Below are 19,012 nucleotides of genomic sequence, written 5' to 3' on the forward strand. Positions count from 1 at the left end.
CTCTACTCCTAACCCCTCCATTCTCCATGGACTTCTAAGTAAAAAGTAATTCAACCTGATAAATGGAGAAGGAAACACATTTGGAAAGTTTCTTACATTTAACTGTTCTATTATTTTATGAAAAGCGGTTTTAATTGGAAGTACACTTTAAGGTATAAGTACACAGACATCTTTCATGCTGAGTCAGACACTATAAACAAATCAAAATCACGTGGAAAAAAATTCCTCAAATTTGTCTCCCACTGTTTTCAATGGGTGTTAATTAGCCAAGCGTCCTGACCTCTCTTCATGTGGTTTCAGCAGGAGAAAGACTACTGAAACCGCAGAGAGTGGCCACATACTGACTAACCCCATTAAATCATGTATTAAAGACGACAGAAACCAAAGGCATAGACTCATGTTTCTGGCATGGGCTTCCAACGTGTATTTCATGCACTGTGACCATATCCTTAAAAATGTATTTAGTATGCCTCAAAATAATAAACAGCACAATTCTTACACTTGTCTTTATGTTTACAGAACCCTTTAATTTACTTCATATGTAAGGGTCTTTTCATATTGGGTTTGCAGGGAAAATGTGAGATATGTGTTAGGAAAGCTTCTGACAAATACGTCAAGCATAGCTATAGACCCCTATTTATCTGGCAGAGGGATAAAAGGGTGTCCTTTTTGGCTAGTGTCAGTACACCTAATTTTTGCAGTATGGAATAAAGCAATTTTCTGATTGGCAATTATAATCGATGAAAGACATATGTTGAAAATACTCCCAAACTAAACCTGCAAAATGCAGTGTGAAAACATTCCAAAATGTTCTTAGCAAAGCTAGTCAGAAAAACATCACCTTCAACTCATATATTTCCATATGGTGCAACTGATAGTACCACAGAATGTGCATACAGCATATACAGCATATGCTTCTCTTGTATTCAGGGGTACTGTACATAGCAGCACCTGTTGTCATATTTTTTACAGCATACTCCATTTATAAACAACTTTTCATAAATTAATAGTATAGGTGAACATAAGAAGGCTTTGTAATGTATGTTAGGAAGGAAATACGGTAGGTTTTCTTTTCCACTTTTTATGCAGTTGCCTTCTCCATATTAGTTTATGAAGAGCGGAAGGGAATGGTAAAAGATACTCAAATAATTGCTGCTGTTACACTCTGCTGCACCTTGCTTTTTTAGCATTGCCAAGTTGTAGATAAGAAGCCAGTAATACACAGAATGAGGCAATGAATCAATTAACCAGCGGGCAGGAGAATTATGCTCAACCCTCCCTGCTCCATAGACTTGTATGTGTGAAGCTGAACATGGAGACGGATATCATGTAAACAAAGTAAAATGAAGATAAAGAGGAGAAGAACAGCTTAATAGATTCTGAAGGAAACAGATTTCATGAATAAGATATATTACAAAGTTTGTTATATTAACCTGCATTATTCATTTATGAAAAGTTGTTAATAACTGGAGCTATGCTTTAACACTATACCTTATTTTGTATATGTGATATTAATTGTAATACAGAAAGTGAAGAGGGGCCATCTTTTACATTCTCCTTTCAGATCCACTTCTGCTCCAGGAACTGACAGTAGAGTTCAGAAATAAAGCCACCACACAAGGTATTATATCACTTCAGTCTGAATATAAATGATTATTTTACCCAGAAATCAATACAGGCTTATGGACGAGTCAATTACAAGAGAATTGTTAATCATGTTTAGCTGTTTTACAGCATTTACATGCATATATAATGGTAAACGAATTTTCTCTGGAGGAACAAACATATTGAAATGCGATATCTACATGTGGCAGTTTCACCCGTGCTGCTAAACATCTGTTGCATTTTACAAACACATGGTAAAGGGATTTTCAAGGTATTACTATTTACTTGAAAGCTACAACTGACATCTGAAACAGTAGCACTAAATATTATGCTCTTAATAGGAAAGTGTGACAAGTCAGCATTCACTTCTAGAAAACTGAGAAACACATTCCATCCTGAATGAATATAAGAAGTAATATTACAGGTGGACAGCAGATGGAGTTATCTGAACTCCTATAAAATCCACGATACAACAACCATTCATCTATACTCTGGTGTGGGTAGAAAAATATGCTGTATTTTATTCTTTCTTAGACAAACATATGTCTAGCATTCTGCTTAAACTACTAGGTGCAGTCCCTAAATCTACATCTATAAAAAAGTAGGTATCAACATAGTAGTACAAATGAATCTTCAAGACTTTGTAAAATATCTTTTCAGGGTTAAGCACATCTCTAATATTACCGTCTTTTATTCTTTTTTTCCATAACTACAACTATGAAAGTGTTCAGAAATTGCATTAGGTACTAAACAATAGACTAAAACAGTGACTACTAGTCCTGGAGGGAGAGCTGCTGCAGAAGAAGCAGCTCTCCCTATGTCTGTATAGACTCTACGCCTTAGCTTATGTGTGAGACATCGGATTGACTTTAGGTACACAGTAAAGCCCTCACTGGCACAAGGCAAAAAGACCCAACATTTCTGGCTGGTCCACAAATTTTTCATTATGATGAGTACATTTCCAAAGAGAGCTGTAACACCTTGTGGCTTTTCATATTAATCCTTCGGGAGATTTAGTGGGGGGTCCTAATGGACTTCCCCCCCCTCCCTCTTTATGTGTCGGATTGTGTCTCCATATTTACTTTTAATTGTTATTGTGTTGCTGTTGTTTTGTCGATTGTTTGATTTTATGTTAAGAAAAATTTGTTAATAAAAATTATCTGATTTAAAAAAATATTAATCCAAAACATAATACCAATACGATGAGATGGATTATGTATGGTCGCCATACTTCATCTGCAAACGACCCCATGAAAACAGAGTGTAATATTAATGGAGGACTATCTATCTTCCTAACACATTATTTATCATAATAATTTTGCTGCACCTCCCTGTGTAAGCCACATGGTTGCATCTGCTACTTTACCCCTCTGAGCTAAGGTATGCATTTTACCAGTTGAATATAGTCCCACATGGAACATGGTTTGTTGCTATATATTGCATTTCAATAAAAATAGAATTCTGGAAATAAAATGTAGATTACATTAGCGTATTATTTTTCCTCCAAACAGACAAATGTTCTTGCTGACTTCTCAAAAACGGAGGTGTCTGTTGTTAGTAGAGACCCTAATAGACTAGACCGCATCTATTATCCTGACAATGGAAACAGCTGCATTTTAATAAAGAGCTAGGATATATTTGGAGAAAAAGACAGGATCTGAAGCCAAGGTATGAGATATAAATACAATGAAGACTGAAGGTTTTGCTGCTGAAGACACTGTACAGACCTAGTATGGTTAAGAGTATCAGCAGGATGTGGACTGACAAATGTACTAAGCATTTCCTGGAATTATGTAGAGGCGATGCACCCACTTATTTAAGAGAAAAACAAGTATGCTGAAGCTACATATATCAGAGAAGTAGTGAGGTAGCTCTGGCGGGCCATTACAGACTGCATGAAGTGCTATAACCGATTAAATATTAGGAGAATTAGGTCAATAATAGAGGGGCAAATAAGTTCTATTACAAGTGTAATATAGTATTATGAAACACTTCATCAGAAGATGATAAGGACTAAACCTGCATATGAAGGGGGTAATATTACAACAGAAAGCATGCTTATTTGTCAGACTAACGCTAGGTTCACACCTGCGTTCAGGGTCTCCGTTCTGAGGTTTCCGTCTTCTGCATGCCAGAAGACGGAAACCACAGACCGGGTCCGGCCGTGAGCGTTTTATGCTCTCCGCTGCGAAACCGTTTTTTTTTATCCAGACACAGAGTACTGCATGTCCGACTCTGTGTCCGGATTATAAAACCCGGTTTCGCAGCGGAGAGCATAAAATGCTCACCGCCGCTCACGGCCGGACATCTTTCTCACCCATTCAAATGAATGGGTGAGAAAGACTCCTGCAGGTTTCCGTCTCCTACTCTGTTTTATGCAGGAAACGGAAACCTGCAGTACGGAGAGGAGAACGCAGATGTGAACGAGCCCTAAGGCTACTCAAGGAGGCTCTCAAAACATTTTTGCACTTACATAAACTGTTGTTGAGACTATAGGAATTTTTTGACAGACAGAAGATTTAACTACACAAAGTAAAACACAATGGGGAGATTTAGCAATATTTTCATGGGAGGCGACAGTTTACCTCATGACAAAAACTGAGAAAAATATGAAATAAGGGCGGGTTTACACCGGCGCCCAGCCTCCGCTATGTGACTTTCCGTCTTCTGCCCGAGAAACTGAACAGGAGACAGAAACCCGGCAGTCAGTGACCGCTAGTGAGCGTCTTCTGATCTCCGCTGCGAAGCCATTTTTATTTTAACTGGACACAAAGTCCTGCATGTCCGAATTTGTGTCTGGTTAAAACAGTTTCACCGCGGAGAGGCAGAAGACACTCACGGGCGGTAACTTTGCAAACACATTCAAGTGAATGGGTTTGAAAACTGACTGCCGGTTTCTGTCTCCTGTCCAGTTTCTCGTGCAGAAGACGGAAACACCACAGGTGTGAACTCGCCCTGAGTGGAACGATCTAGGTCCTATATTGATGTGAAGGTGTTTAATACCCAAAATATGGCTGTAAGTAATATTACACACCAGTGGTACTTTGTCAGAGATGTATTAAGAAAGATTTCATCCACACTCACAATTGGTAGAGAAGTATTCCAGCAGGGTTTTGCATCATAAATCTATTTTTCTATATTCCACCACTTTATCCAGAGGAATCTTAATTCCATATTGGTAATCAATGTTAATGCAACTCAGGTACGCATTGTCAGGCATAGATCAGTGAACGGACTTTGTTATGGAGTTGCGTCTGGATCTTGACAGGAGGAGAATCCCCACCTCTAATCCTCTTCTTTTCAGGACCAGGGCTGCTTTATACATAGGGCATAGGGTGCACTTGTACTGGGCCCTATTGGTTGCAGGGTCCCCAGATCCAGGGACCAGACTTTCCACCCAGGACAGCTCCACTCACAACTGATATAGTTGAAGCCTGACAGGGCAGAGAGTAGTGTGCTCTGGCCCTGGGAGCTGTAGGTGCAATGTGATGACATCACTTACATTGCAAATGCAACTCCCTGAATAGTCCGTGACAAGAGGCTGCACAGAGCAGCAGGGGAGAGAGGACAAGCAAGGATCAGTGTTTTATTATGTTAAACTGGGAGCAGATGGGGGCAACAGTCGTTAGCATTGCAGCCTTGCAGTGCTGGAGTCCTGGGTTCGAATCCCACCAGGAACAACACCTACAAGGAGTTTGTATGTTCTTCCCGTGTTTGTGTGTATTTCCTCCCATTCTACAAAGACATACTGATAAGAAAAAAAAAAAAAAAGCAGATTAAACTGGGAGGGTGAAATTAAACTGGGGACAGCTGGAGGGGGTCATTAAACAATGGAGTTTGCTGGACTGGGAAATTAAACTGGGGGCAATTTGGAAGGGGACATTAAGAAGGAATTATACTATGCGGGGGCCATTTTAATTTGAGCGGGCCAGATATGTTTAAGTGGTGGTGATGAGGAGGGAACCCACTTATGAAGACTTTGAAATAGGCCCACCAATGTGTTAGAACAGCCCTGGTCAGGACCCAGCAACATTACCTAGTGGGACACATCACAGGCACAAATTGTGTGTGTGCAGATCTGAACTGTGAGACAATGGCCTGTCCTATGTTGAGCGTGCACCCTATACTCAACATCATAAGAGAGAATGCAGCTTAGAAATGTGATTTTATCTAATAAAGATTTGATGTGACGTATATCACCTGCATTGCTGCATCCCGCACAGATCAGCTGTTCTGGCAGTGTCAGGGGTGCCGGAAGTAATAGCAGTAGCTATAACCTTCATGTGTACATTAACTATACTAGATTATTTACCAGTCTTTCTTGCTGGAGTTCTTCTCTCAGAATTCGGTCTTCTGGCAAAACATCACACAATAGGAAGAAGTTTTCTTGCTGGTCTACAGATGAGAAAATATAACAATTGTATAACAGCCAAACTAATGTACTTCCACATTTATAGAGATTGTGATGTGCTACAATGAGTGCTGACTGGGCACTGAACTCCTTTAAGTTGGCAGATCTCTGCAGCAATGACAAATTTAATAGGATTATATTGTAGTATTAATAAATTGAAAGTCACCACTAGTTCAGAAATCTGTAAGTTAGTGTTGAAAAGTCACAAGTCTTGTAATATCTCCAAGGTTCATCGATCCTAAATGTAAACTAATAAAACGCTGTATTTTATCTTGCCGCAGTAAGTGGCATCTTCCTTACCTTCCAGCAGTCTGGTCTTCCAGTTTACCAGGCTGATATTTGTTTGTCTGTACATGATAAGAAATCTCTTCAGACACCAAAAAACTCAGGAAGAAAGAAGAAAAGAGGGAGAAGGGGGAACCATGCTGCAGCCTATGCAATGTTTGTGAAACAAAGATGAGAGAGGGTTTCTCATTCACAACAAGGCAATGCCTTACAAGTAAAGCCAGTCCTGAAGTTTGAGAAACATTACCTCAAACGCTGCCTGGAACTGAGTGCCTACCTATTACCATTAAAAACATACATTTTAAACCAATGCATGTGGCACCTCAGGAGCTTTATAATACACTGTATAAATCTGGGGCCTAGTCTGAACACCATATTTTCCAATGATTTTATATAGGATAACTGAGGTAAATACATAAACTACTTCACATGGCTGGACTTTTTTGTGTCAAAGACAAGTCTTGTTGGCAAGAAAGTAACTTTTAATATTTATGCAAATGAACTATTCTATGAACATCGCTGCAGTACCTATTAACTGTTGCTACTAAAGATACTCCTGAGCAACCCTTTTAAAGCATAAGTAAGTTTCTGTTTTTGTGGGAGTATTTATGTCATGGATACATTTTGTAAGATACTTTATTTTGAGTCCTTTCCGTGAGATCCTGCATTTCTTTTTTTCCTCTTGCTTCTCTTTTGATAACCGTCTCCTGCTTCTCACTGTTTACAATGTACGGGCTTGTGTGAAATGTAGGGACAATGAGGGTGGTGAGGGACACTTCAAACAATGGTATATTGGATATTATAAAATGTAAAAATCTTGCTTTTGGTGTCGCAAGAAAGAAGAGATTATCATCTTTCATAAGACACTAAGCTGCATAGAAATATCCTAAATCCTGACTGTGCTTTCAAATAATAAACTGCAACCTTAGTGTCTTGATGAGAATCTTTCATAAAACACACAATCTCTCACACAAATATTGCCAGGAAAAAAAAAAAAAAGTTGTCAAAAGTTGTCTGAAAGTTTACTTATGCTTTAAAGAGGACTTTTCAAGTCTTCATGAAAGTGTGGTTTTATATACCGCTAGAAAGCTGACAGCATGCTGAATTCAGCGCAATGTTCAGCTTTCCTGGTATGTGCCCCAGTGGTGGAGATATTGATGCCGTTAGTTTCAGGACTGATTTCTTCCCACTGTCAAAAGGGCATTCCTCATAGCTTAGCATTATTGCTGGGCTGTAAGAAATGCCCTCCCCGACTGTGTTCTAACATAGCATTGTACTGTCAGAGGGGGGCTCCATACTGCCCAGCGATGACGTGAAGAACGCTCTTCTGACAGTGGGGAGATCGGTACTGAAACTAACAGCACGGATATCTCCACCACCGGAGAACATACCAGGAAAGCCGACTTTCTAGCACTTTCAAAAGGACATGAAAGGTCCTCTTTAAGGTAAATACCTAGCATCTACCTCTAAAAACATGTCTCCGGGTGGGAAAACAAATTTGTACCAACCTTCTGGTGCTTGAGAATTGGTCCTTATTACTGAACAAAAATCTGTGATCTCTTGCTCTGCAAATCTTTTCTTCCAATATATAATATAACTGAAAAAAAGCAAATGAACATAAACTTAAGTATACAACTTTTATGAATACTTTTTATTCCATTTTTTGTGAGGTGTTTCCAACAGTTTTTTTGGTTATGGTACAGGTTTTTACAGATGTGGCGATACAAAACGTATTTTTAGTCTAATTGAATTACCAAATCATGGGATCTTCTAATCCCTCATACACTTGCCACAGGCAAGACTCAATAGGCATTTAGTAAAGACAGGCCTTGGAGCCTTCATAAGGCTCCCCACTGCCATGACATGACGACTGGACAGCTCCCGCCATCTCCCTATGTGGGAGCTGTACAGGAAGAAGTGGCTGGGTCGGTGGGAAGGCAACAGTAGAAGGTTTTTTTTTTGGTTTTTTTTTTTTCTTTACTTTCGGGGCATAAACGAATGAGTGGGCTCCGATCGGGTATTACTGCCAGGTCACTGCTATATAATACAGCAGACACCCGATGGCTATGAACCTGAGCTTTGTCATATATATCGTATAGCAAATGTCGGGAAGGAGTTGAACATTCCACAAATAAAATCTGCAGAAAATGTTGAATCACTTTGCATAAACCAAGTTGATTCATCAACAAAATAAAGACAGACCTAGACCTATTTCTGACGGTTACCAAGGGGTCTTTGAAATCAGTCTGCAGAATAGAATCCACCGAAACACGACTTGTTCTTCAAATGCTAATAGTTCAAAACCATGGGACACACAAAAAAAATACAGCATATTCCCAGGAGCACTAAAATAAGTTATCATTTGAGATATATCCAATGTAAACCCTGGAAAATTTTACAACATGGTAAATTACCCCCTCAAGAAAAGTTCAAGATCAAACACCATTACCAAAACGGCAACATATGTGCTCATTATTTTACGGATTTTAGCTGCTAATCAAATGGATAAAGCAGGAATAGAAGGGAAAATCTGCTCATGAAAATGTGCCACAAAAACCTCATTTATTCAGTGTTTTAAACACTTTCAGACAGTTTCAGTGCCTTGCATGCCAAGGCACTGGGCAGGGCTTACTGGAGAATGGGTGGTGTGTATCAAAAGAAGTGGAGCTTAATATGCAACACCATGTGGCAAAAAATGCCACAAAATTTTTGCACATTTTTTTTTGTCAGAACTAATATGCAAAGTGGGGGACAATGCTTGTTGCTGGTGCAAGTCTATAACTCATAAAGAGAGAACATATAGACGGGGGTTGTCCTAATAGGACACCCCTTTTAAACTGCCAAATTGACCCTATTATTACCAGTAAACTAGCTCCACTACATGATCACAGACAGAACTGGTTTGGCACTTTCAATGTTAAACTTTATCCCTCCTATATATGTAATATGTACTGCCTATGAATTGCTGCTTTTCCATGGTAACAGTTGAATTTTCTCATTGAGTTTCAGAATTTTTCAGGACATCTGCCCTGTCTTTCAAGACATTGCCCTGTGCTCAAACAGACACTGAAAAACAATTCTAACACCATAAGCGTACGTCAATTCTAAACTTGAACATTATTAACACTGCATCCATTTACATCAGATCTTTCTTTTGTCAATGGTTACCTTTGGACATAAGTCACGACACCTAGACTACGCCTAGCCTTGGCTTAAAAGTATGAACAAAAGTGAACATAAATTGTAAGGACACATCTGAGAAACTATATTTAACAGTAGAAATAAAGCAGCACAGACAGCAAATTTAAAGAGAACTTGTCACCATGAAAATGAAGTCTATTCTGCAGGCACCATTTTATAGACCAGGAGGAGCTGAGCAGATCAATATATGATTTTGTGGGAAAATATTCAGTATAACTTGTCATTTATTTATTTCTCTGTTCTTTCTATGCTTGGAAGGAGTAATTGAGTCCAGTGGGCGGTCCTAACAGAGATGGTGCCTATAGAGATAGCTGGTAGGACCACCCAGTGAACTCAATTACTCTTTATAAGCATAGAAAGGATAGAGAGATACATAAGTGACAGGTTAAACTGAATCTTTTCCTACAAAACAATATATCTGCCCAGCTCTTCATGCTATATCGTGTGGGGTCTGTAGAATACATAGCATTTTTATGGTGAAAGGTTTCCTTTACAAATGACTTCACATCCTGTGGTGTACAACTACAAATTTCCTGCAGAACACCATTTACAAATAACTTACCTTCTGAAATTTGCTATTAATTTGACATCTGCAATGACAAGTTTATGCTCAATAATCATGTGTTTGAGAAGTCCATCCTTCTCTTCCTTCTCATAAGACTGTTCACAAAATATACAAGGCAGTGAAACATTTTCCACTTGGTTAGGATCAGCACTGAGGGGCTCTGGCAATGAAAGCGCTTCCAAGATGCAGTCCTTGACAACTAAACAAAAAGAACAGACAACGTGCATGTTATATTGTTATGTTCAACAAATGCAGAACAATATTCTATCTACATACATATATGTACCAGTGATTGAGCAGGATGATATACACAACAATTGATGACTGCAGTGTAAGAAACCCTTATCAACTGTCAGAATCGAGTACATGTATTACAGTAAATAACTTTCCTCCTCCACAACTATTAGTATCTTCCACAGATCCATGCTTGTAAGCGAATAAGCAAATACTCTATTGAGACATACTAGCAAAGATCTGGGAATATTTCTTCATTATACTGCTGGTTATCAGCGCCAGTTTTCCTGCATGCAGTTTTATAGTATGATTATGAAGAACAATGTCAGATCATTACTTGGGTTCATTACAGTATAGGGAGAGAAAATCAGTTGCTAAATGGATGGAAAACATCTGAAGGTGTAATTTAAAAAAATGATAAGAAAGAAAAAAAGCTATATTTTAACTGAAGGAATGATATTTATCTCTTTATATTAGCAGAGTTTTATGCCAGCAGCTCGTAGGCATCCCTCTATGGATACAGACTACAAACAGAACTTATGCAGTCATACTTTCTGTGAATCCTGTGCACATGTGCTTATACAGCATCATTGCAATTATTACCCCGAGGTACGAGGAATCGCTTTCCTCAAACCATGTATCCTGTGTGTTCTATCGGTCCTTCTAATATCCAAATGCCACAAAATATATTTGTACTGCATTGGCTACAAGTAGTATTGACCCATATCTGTAGTATGCTGCCCCAACATACAACAGAATATAAAAGTGGACCTTTCACCACCTCCACCAACTCCAGTTCTTTCAATAGGTACTATTTAACTCTTTCACTTTCTGGAGCAGTTGGAATTTTTTTCTCTAGCTCCTACCACTTTGCAACAATCAACGCAGTTTCAGCACAATTTTGCTTCTTACTGTCAGGTGAGTGGCGAGAGAAAATGTTCCAGCTGCATTGGAATCAGTAAAGTAGCAGCTCTCAAAGAATGCAGAATTGGAGGTTGGTGGAGGTGGTGAAAGGTTATCTTCAAGCTTTTTAAAAACAAAGTTTTTTTGGATTGCACAAGGAGCTTCTAAGGGCTAGTTCACACGGGGTTCCACATAAACACATTCCGTTGCGGCTTTTAACTCCAGATTAGGCCCAAATGAATGGGCCTAGTCCGGAGGGTGGTGTCGCAAGGCGGACGCCTTGGCTGAATCAGCTGCGGAATCCGCCTGAAGAAAGGAGAGCTGGCTTCTTTTTTCCACGAGCGGGAACAAAGCGTTCGCGGAAAAAGGAAATGACCGGCTCCCATTGATTTCAATGGCAGGATCCGCATCAAAATCCTGACCATTTTGCCCCATGTGAACTAGCCCTAAAAGTCTGCTTACAAAGAGCACATAGGAGTTACACCTGGTACAACCCCGAAATGGCTAGTTTAGTGATATAATCAAGTCGCTATCACTCTGATCCTACACATGACTGCTTTGCCCTCTTCCTCTTTTCTACTACCATGGCTGTTTTGAAACCACCTTGATGTACACTGTGCTGTTTATTGTAGATTTGTACGACAATTACTCCATGCGTGAACCCTATACAATTCAGTATATACAGTCTGTCCATCGAAACCTCAATACGATCAGAATGCAAAAAAATAAAATAAAAATAAATTAATCCTCTATTTTCCTATACTTCAATTGCTTCATACTGTAAATAACACATGTACTGTATAATAATTGGTATGCATTGTACAAAAAGTTGCCTAGATTTACTAGCTAGACTGTGTAATCCTAGGCAACTTTAGGACATAAATTTGGTGCACCAACAAGTTCACCACCTCCAACAAGCCCAATTCTTTATACCATTTAATAGGCGTTGCTCCATTCAATCTGGAACATTTAGAATTTTTTTCTCTAGCCCCAACCATTCCCAAGCAATCAATGATGTTAGTTTTGGTGTCTGATATGCTATTTAGCCTCTGTACTGTCAGGAGAGCGGAGTCAGGCAGGAGTAGGCAAGGAGAGTGATTCTGAGCTCTGATACTGGCTGTCTCTGAGTGCAGTTTTGAGTTATGCCACACACCCCATCTGACACCGCCCTTCTGACATTACAGAGATTAAATAACACATCAGGCATCAAAACAACCTGTGCTTATTGCTCAGGAATATTAGAGGGTAGAGAAAACATTCCAACTGCACTGGAATGCCATATATACTCGAGTATAAGCCGACCCGAATATAAGCTGAGACCCCTAATTTTACCACAAAAAACTGGGAAAACTTATTGACTCGAGTATAAGCCGAGGGGCAGAAATGCAGCAGCTACTGGAAAATTCCAAAAATTAAAATGGTCTGAGTTTTTTGGGTGCTGGTTAAGGGGAGGGGGTGTTTTGGTTGTCTGTCTGCCCCTTCCCTGAGCTTGAGGACTGGTTTTTTTTTTCCCCCACTTGGAACTCAGCCTGGCTGAATATAGGGTATCTTCAGTGCTCCTATTAACCCCTTCCCAACGGAACAGGAGCACTACAGATACCCTATATTCAGTAAACTGGGCACTTTCAGACACAGGGATATCTAATGTGTGTGTTTCACAATGGTTTTCTACTTATATATGTATTCGGGGGAAAGGAGTGATTTAGAACTTTTATTTATTTTATTATTATATTTTTTTAAAGCTTAGGTTTTTTTTTTTCCACAATTTTATGGGAGATCCTATACATTGCTATTGCGGTTGGTCTTTCTTTTTTTGCTTGACTCGAGTATAAGCCGAGGGGGGCTTTTTCAGCACAAAAACTGTGCTGAAAAACTCAGCTTATACTCGAGTATATACGGTAATGTTTTTTTTTGTTTTTTTTTAATCACTTATTGTAAGTCTTTCAGCATTTTCACAACTGATGCTAGGTTCACATCTGCTTTTGGGTATCCATTCGTAGGGTCTGCTTGGGGACCACACCAGCGAAAACATAATCCATTTTTTTTAAAAAATTGGTTACCCGCGGACCCATAGATGAATGGAATTTTCTGAGTTTTCGAAAAATGCAGAGAGAACAATCCTACTTGCATTTTTAAAGCGGAATGGGGAACGGAATCCCCGAGCAGAGATCAGGCACGAACCTAGCCTGAAATTAACATGTTGCGTTTTTCAAAAGCACACCAGTTTTATGTTCTGAAATGTGTGGATAAGATTAAATGAAATCATTCACTTCACTGAAAGTGTTAAATGCATAATTTCTAAAACATGTGGCTTTAGCCTTAAGTTAGTTTTTTTGTTTTCTCTCTTTTCTTTTTTTAAACAACAACAACATAAAACGGTTATCATTTTCATACACACTGTAAAGATCAGATTATCACAATTTTCAAGTATGTGTTCTGCTATATACACTTGCCAATGTTCTACAATGTACAGACATATACTTTCTAAAATAGATTTTTCTAATAATGGCTATAATATATACATTTATATATACAGGTTGCATAGTAACAGGTAATATAAAGTAACCTCCCTAGCTATGTTTAAGTGATATAGTGCGTGGGCGTTCTGGTTAATATGGTTTGTTAGTATCAAGAGTTGCCATGGCAAGCCAGCAATTCGAAAAACACAAAGCACACAAAAATAAAATACAAATATCTACATCTACTTTTTATTTTCTAAATGATCCATTACCAGGTCTACACAATGGACTATATCATGGAGTGCATGAAAATCAGGAATATATGGCTTCAATGACGTATAACCATTATCCACTTATAAGGCTACCGTTATACCAGGTTTCTGCAGTTTGTCATGCATAAACTTTATTTTTATAAGGAAACTAAAGTATATAATGCAGTAAAAAAATGAAAAAGAGATGCAACTATTCATCATGTGTATCAGTTTTGTCCTGCATCCATCTTCTTTTTGGTAGTGGAAAATTGTGCAAATGCATAAATTACATAATTATATGCTTGGATTTGTCCTTCCCGGAGATATATATATACAGTCCTATGAAAAAGTTTGGGCACCCCTATTAATCTTAATCATTTTTAGTTCTAAATATTTTGGTGTTTGCAGCAGCCATTTCAGTTTGATATATCTAGTAACTGATGGACACAGTAATATTTCAGGATTGAAATGAGGTTTATTGTACTAACAGAAAATGCGCAATATGCATTAAACCAAAATTTGACCGGTGCAAAAATATGGGCACCTCAACAGAAAAGTGACATTAATATTTAGTACATCCTCCTTTTGCAAAGATAACAGCCTCTAGTCGCTTCCTGTAGCTTTTAATCAGTTCCTGGATCCTGGATGAAGGTATTTTGGACCATTTCTTTCTACAAAACAATTCAAGTTCAGTTAAGTTTGATGGTCGCCGAACATGGACAGCCCGCTCTCAAATGATCTGAAAACAAAGATTGTTCAACATAGTTGTTCAGGGGAAGGATACAAAACGTTGTCTCAGAGATTTAACCTGTCAGTTTCCACTGTGAGGAACATAGTAAGGAAATGGAAGACCACAGGGACAGTTCTTGTTAAGCCCAGAAGTGGCAGGCCAAGAAAAATATCAGAAAGGCAGAGAAGAAGAATGGTGAGAACAGTCAAGGACAATCCACAGACCACCTCCAAAGAGCTGCAGCATCATCTTGCTGCAGATGGTGTCACTGTGCATCGGTCAACTATACAGCGCACTTTGCACAAATAGAAGCTGTATGGGAGAGTGATGAGAAAGAAGCCGTTTCTGCACGTACGCCACAAATAGAGTTGCCTGAGGTATGAAAAAGCACATTTGGACAAGGCAACTTCATTTTGGAAACAAAAATTGAGTTGTTTGGTTATAAAAAAAAGGCGTTATGCATGGCGTCCAAAAAGAAACAGCATTCCAAGAAAAACACATGCTACCCACTGTAAAATTTGGTGGAGGTTCCATCATGCTTTGGGGCTGTGTGGCCAATGCCGGCATCGGGAATCTTGTTAAAGTTGAGAGTCGCATGGATTCCACTCAGTATCAGCAGATTCTTGAGAATAATGTTCAAGAATCAGTGACGAAGTTGAAGTTACGCCGGGGATGGATATTTCAGCAAGACAATGATCCAAAACACCGCTCCAAATCCTCAGGCATTCATGCAGAGGAACAATTACAATGTTCTGGAATGGCCATCCCAGTCCCCAGACCTGAATATCATTGAACATCTGTGGGATGATTTGAAGCGGGCTGTCCATGCTCGGCGACCATCTAACTTAACTGAACTTGAATTGTTTGTCCAAAATACCTTTATCCAGGATCCAGGAACTGATTAAAAGCTACAGGAAGTGACTAGAGGCTGTTATCTTTGCAAAAGGAGGATCTACTAAATATTAATGTCACTTTTCTGTTGAGGTGCCCATACTTTTGCACCGGTCAAATTTTGGTTTAATGCATATTGCACATTTTCTGTTAGTACAATAAACCTCATTTCAATCCTGAAATATTACTGTGTCCATCAGTTATTAGATATAACAAACTGAAATGGCTGTTGCAAATACCAAAATATTTAGAACTAAAAATGATTACGATTAATAGGGGTGCCCAAACTGTTTCATAGGACTGTGTATATATATATATATATATATATATATATATATATATATATATATATATATATATATATATATATGAATGGTTATTCCAATCATATAAAAACCGCAGTCTAAAAAGTGTCAGTCTGACCTGGGACACCCACTAATCCTGAGGATGAAGAGACTGCATTGCTGGTCACTTCATTGTTTTTTTCATGGAGCTAATAGCCACTGCCTCTGTAGTGAACTTAAAGGGGCTCTTTCATTAGGAAAAGTCATTTTTAGATAAGCACATCATTGCATAGCCCTAGAGAGACTATTCCACACCTACCTTTTGTATGTAAATTGCCTCAGTGGTTTTTGAATGAGCCCTCTTTTATTCATATGCTAATTAGCCTCTTGGTGCACCCCGGAAGTCTCATCATGCACCCTCTTGTATTCAGCACAGGATGCTGCTGCTGCTGATGACTCCGCTTCCTGTTTGCACACACACATAGGAGATAATAGCAGAGAGGAGGCTGCTGGGAACTTCCTGTACTGGCTGGAAGCTAATTAGCAGATGTATAAAAACGGACTTATTAAGAAACCATTGAGGCAATTTACATACTAAAGGTAGGTGTGGAATATCCTTTCTAAAGGATATGCATGTATGTGCTTAGCTCAAAATGACTTTTCTCAGTGAAAAAGCCCCTTTAAAGGCTGGGCTCCATGTTGCGTGCAGCATATTACAGTACCTGTAAAGTGGATAGGATTCTGGGTAATCCCATCCACACATTGCAGAAACAAAATCTTCAGTGGAAATGCTGCAATTTAAAAAAAATGCTTGCATTTTTGTAAATCGCAGCATGTCAATTATACCTACAGAAATGCTGGTGGTTTTCACATAGTATAATAGAGGCAGAAAGTCCACTGAGGAAAAATTTGTGGAATTTCTGAGAAAAACACTGTGGAAAAAAATGTGATGTGTTTCCTTCTTGGTCTTTTCCGCACTGTTTTTCAGCTGCGACTCACTACGTGGGACCTTAGCTGAAGGGTTCCTGAGTTTTCACAAAAAATGTTTCATGAAAATATGCACATTTCTTGCTGTGCATTCTATTACTGTATAAGCCTTCAAGCATGGTGACCTACCAGATTTTTCTACTGCTAATAATCACATGGCTGAAACACATTTTACATTTGTCTCAGGCTGTGGGCATGTACAAGAAAGAGCAGTTGTCCCCCCTCTTCTATTCATTATTGAGTAACTGTACAATAGCAAACAAATAGATGAAAAAATCCCAAGTGACCATAATATAGGAGACCCAAGAACACTGAACTGTAAGTATAGAGCAATTACATTAGCTGATTGATACCTGTTACTATTATCCCATCTGTAATAACACAAATAGCCAGAAGTAAATATACTAACATAGAAGACTCTTCTTACGCTAGGTTCACACCTGCGTTCTGGTCTCCGTTCTGTGCTTTCCGTCTTCTGCATGCAAGAAGACGGAAAGCACAGACCGGGTCCGGCCGTGAGCGCTGGTGAGCGTTTTATGCTCTCCGCCGCGAAACCATTTTTTTTTTTAATCCGGACACAGAATACTGCATGTCCGACTCTGTGTCTGGATTAAAAAACACGATTTGGCGGCGGAGAGCATAAAACGCTCACCACCGCTCACAGCCGGACAGCTTTCTCACCCATTCAAATGAATGGGTGAGAAAGACTCCTGCAAGTTTCCATCTCCTGCTCTGTTTTATGCAGTAAAATTCGGCAATCTTCGCCGAACAGAGCGTACTGCGCAGGCGTCCGACAGAGACGCTGAAGAAGCAAGGGGAGGATACAGAAGACCATAGAGGCGGCACTGCGGTCGGTTTTCGAGCTGCAATGGGGACGCCCCCATCGCTGCTCCTGCGAAGGGGACGCCCCCATCGCTGCGAGAGAACTAATTAGCATACCGGTACAAACCGGTATTTTGAACGAACGGCACGGCGGAGAGCCCATCCAAAGGTAAGAGACGAATAGCCTTTCTAAAGGCTATTCCGACGTGTTAACTAGAAAAAAATGTGTTTTAGTGGTAGAATCCCTTTAAACACAGTCTCACTCAAGTGACTGCAGTTCTCTCAATGGTGGGAGGCCAGAAGCCAGGCTTCCATCAATATATGAGATTGCATCATCCATTTAATATATTTTATTATTTTGTACTGAAAAAATGAGAGGTCTATGTAGACTGCTAGCGTTCTTTTTTCCATTAGCGGACATGACCTTTCTTCAGGCAGATTCCACCTCAGGAAATCAATACAAGTCAATGGGAGGTGGAAAAACCATTAGCGGTTTTTCAAGGTCCATTCACCGTGCTGGAGGAAAAAACCTGAAACAAAAACCGCCTCATATCAAAAGACGCTCCAAAAAAAGCTTCCTAATTCCTGAAGCGGATTTTTTCCTAACTAAATTCCTTGGCCACCCTAACACGTGTGAACTAGCCCATACAGTAATGGACGTAAATGTTGGTACCCCTGAAATTTTTACAGAAAATTAAGAATTTCTCCCAGGAAATTATTTAAGTTACACACATATTGTTATAGACATAGTTTATTTCCTTTGTGTGTATTGGAACAACAACAAAAAGGTAAATTGGACAGTCCATTACTTCAGATGCTTCTGTAGTGCTGGTCTTATCACAGAAATGTAGCGTGTACGGTTGATATAAGTTACATATTGTTGCTATGTCTCATGTATTTCAAGAAGTGATATTTCTTGCTTGAACATAGGTATGTCAATCACTTACATGATAAAACAGGAATGTCAATATCCCAATATAACTATAATGTTAGCCAAGCCTGACTTGGATATCTAAAGTATCTACAGCTGAACCAATGACAGTGAACGAGGATGACAGAGTCATCATTTATCAGTAGAAAGCTTCATACCAATGCATATAATACCAGTGCCAACTGCTGAGCTCCTCTCTGAAAATAGCCACAATATCAATGAAAGCCACTGCATTGTGAGAACTGTGGGTACTCAGGATACTCACAATCTGTTTTCAATACTATGGAAACTTTACAAAAAAATACAGATTTGTATTTAATATTTTATTTTCACAAATAACTTTTAATGAATGTCACAAGCTAGGGAACAATATCTGTATCTGCACCTGCGTAAATGTGGACAGAGTTAGGGTCCGTTCCCACGATGTAATGCGGCACTGATTCTGACACGTAA

The 19,012-nt window shown here is 39.2% G+C and overlaps 1 protein-coding gene across 1 annotated transcript in view; it reads right to left on the reverse strand.

Annotated features, from left to right (window-relative positions):
• ZNF277 (zinc finger protein 277) overlaps positions 1-19,012 on the reverse strand; it is a 39,802-nt gene that overhangs the window by 12,629 nt on the left and 8,161 nt on the right. The window contains exons 2-4 of the mRNA XM_075274271.1: positions 10,065-10,266; positions 7,810-7,898; positions 5,918-6,000 (exon numbers count right to left, since the gene is read on the reverse strand). Coding sequence (XP_075130372.1) covers positions 5,918-6,000; positions 7,810-7,898; positions 10,065-10,266 — 374 coding nt within the window. The remainder of the gene's footprint in view (positions 1-5,917; positions 6,001-7,809; positions 7,899-10,064; positions 10,267-19,012) is intronic.

This window comes from Leptodactylus fuscus, chromosome 5 (genome assembly GCF_031893055.1).
Source record: "Leptodactylus fuscus isolate aLepFus1 chromosome 5, aLepFus1.hap2, whole genome shotgun sequence".
NCBI lineage: Eukaryota > Metazoa > Chordata > Amphibia > Anura > Leptodactylidae > Leptodactylus > Leptodactylus fuscus.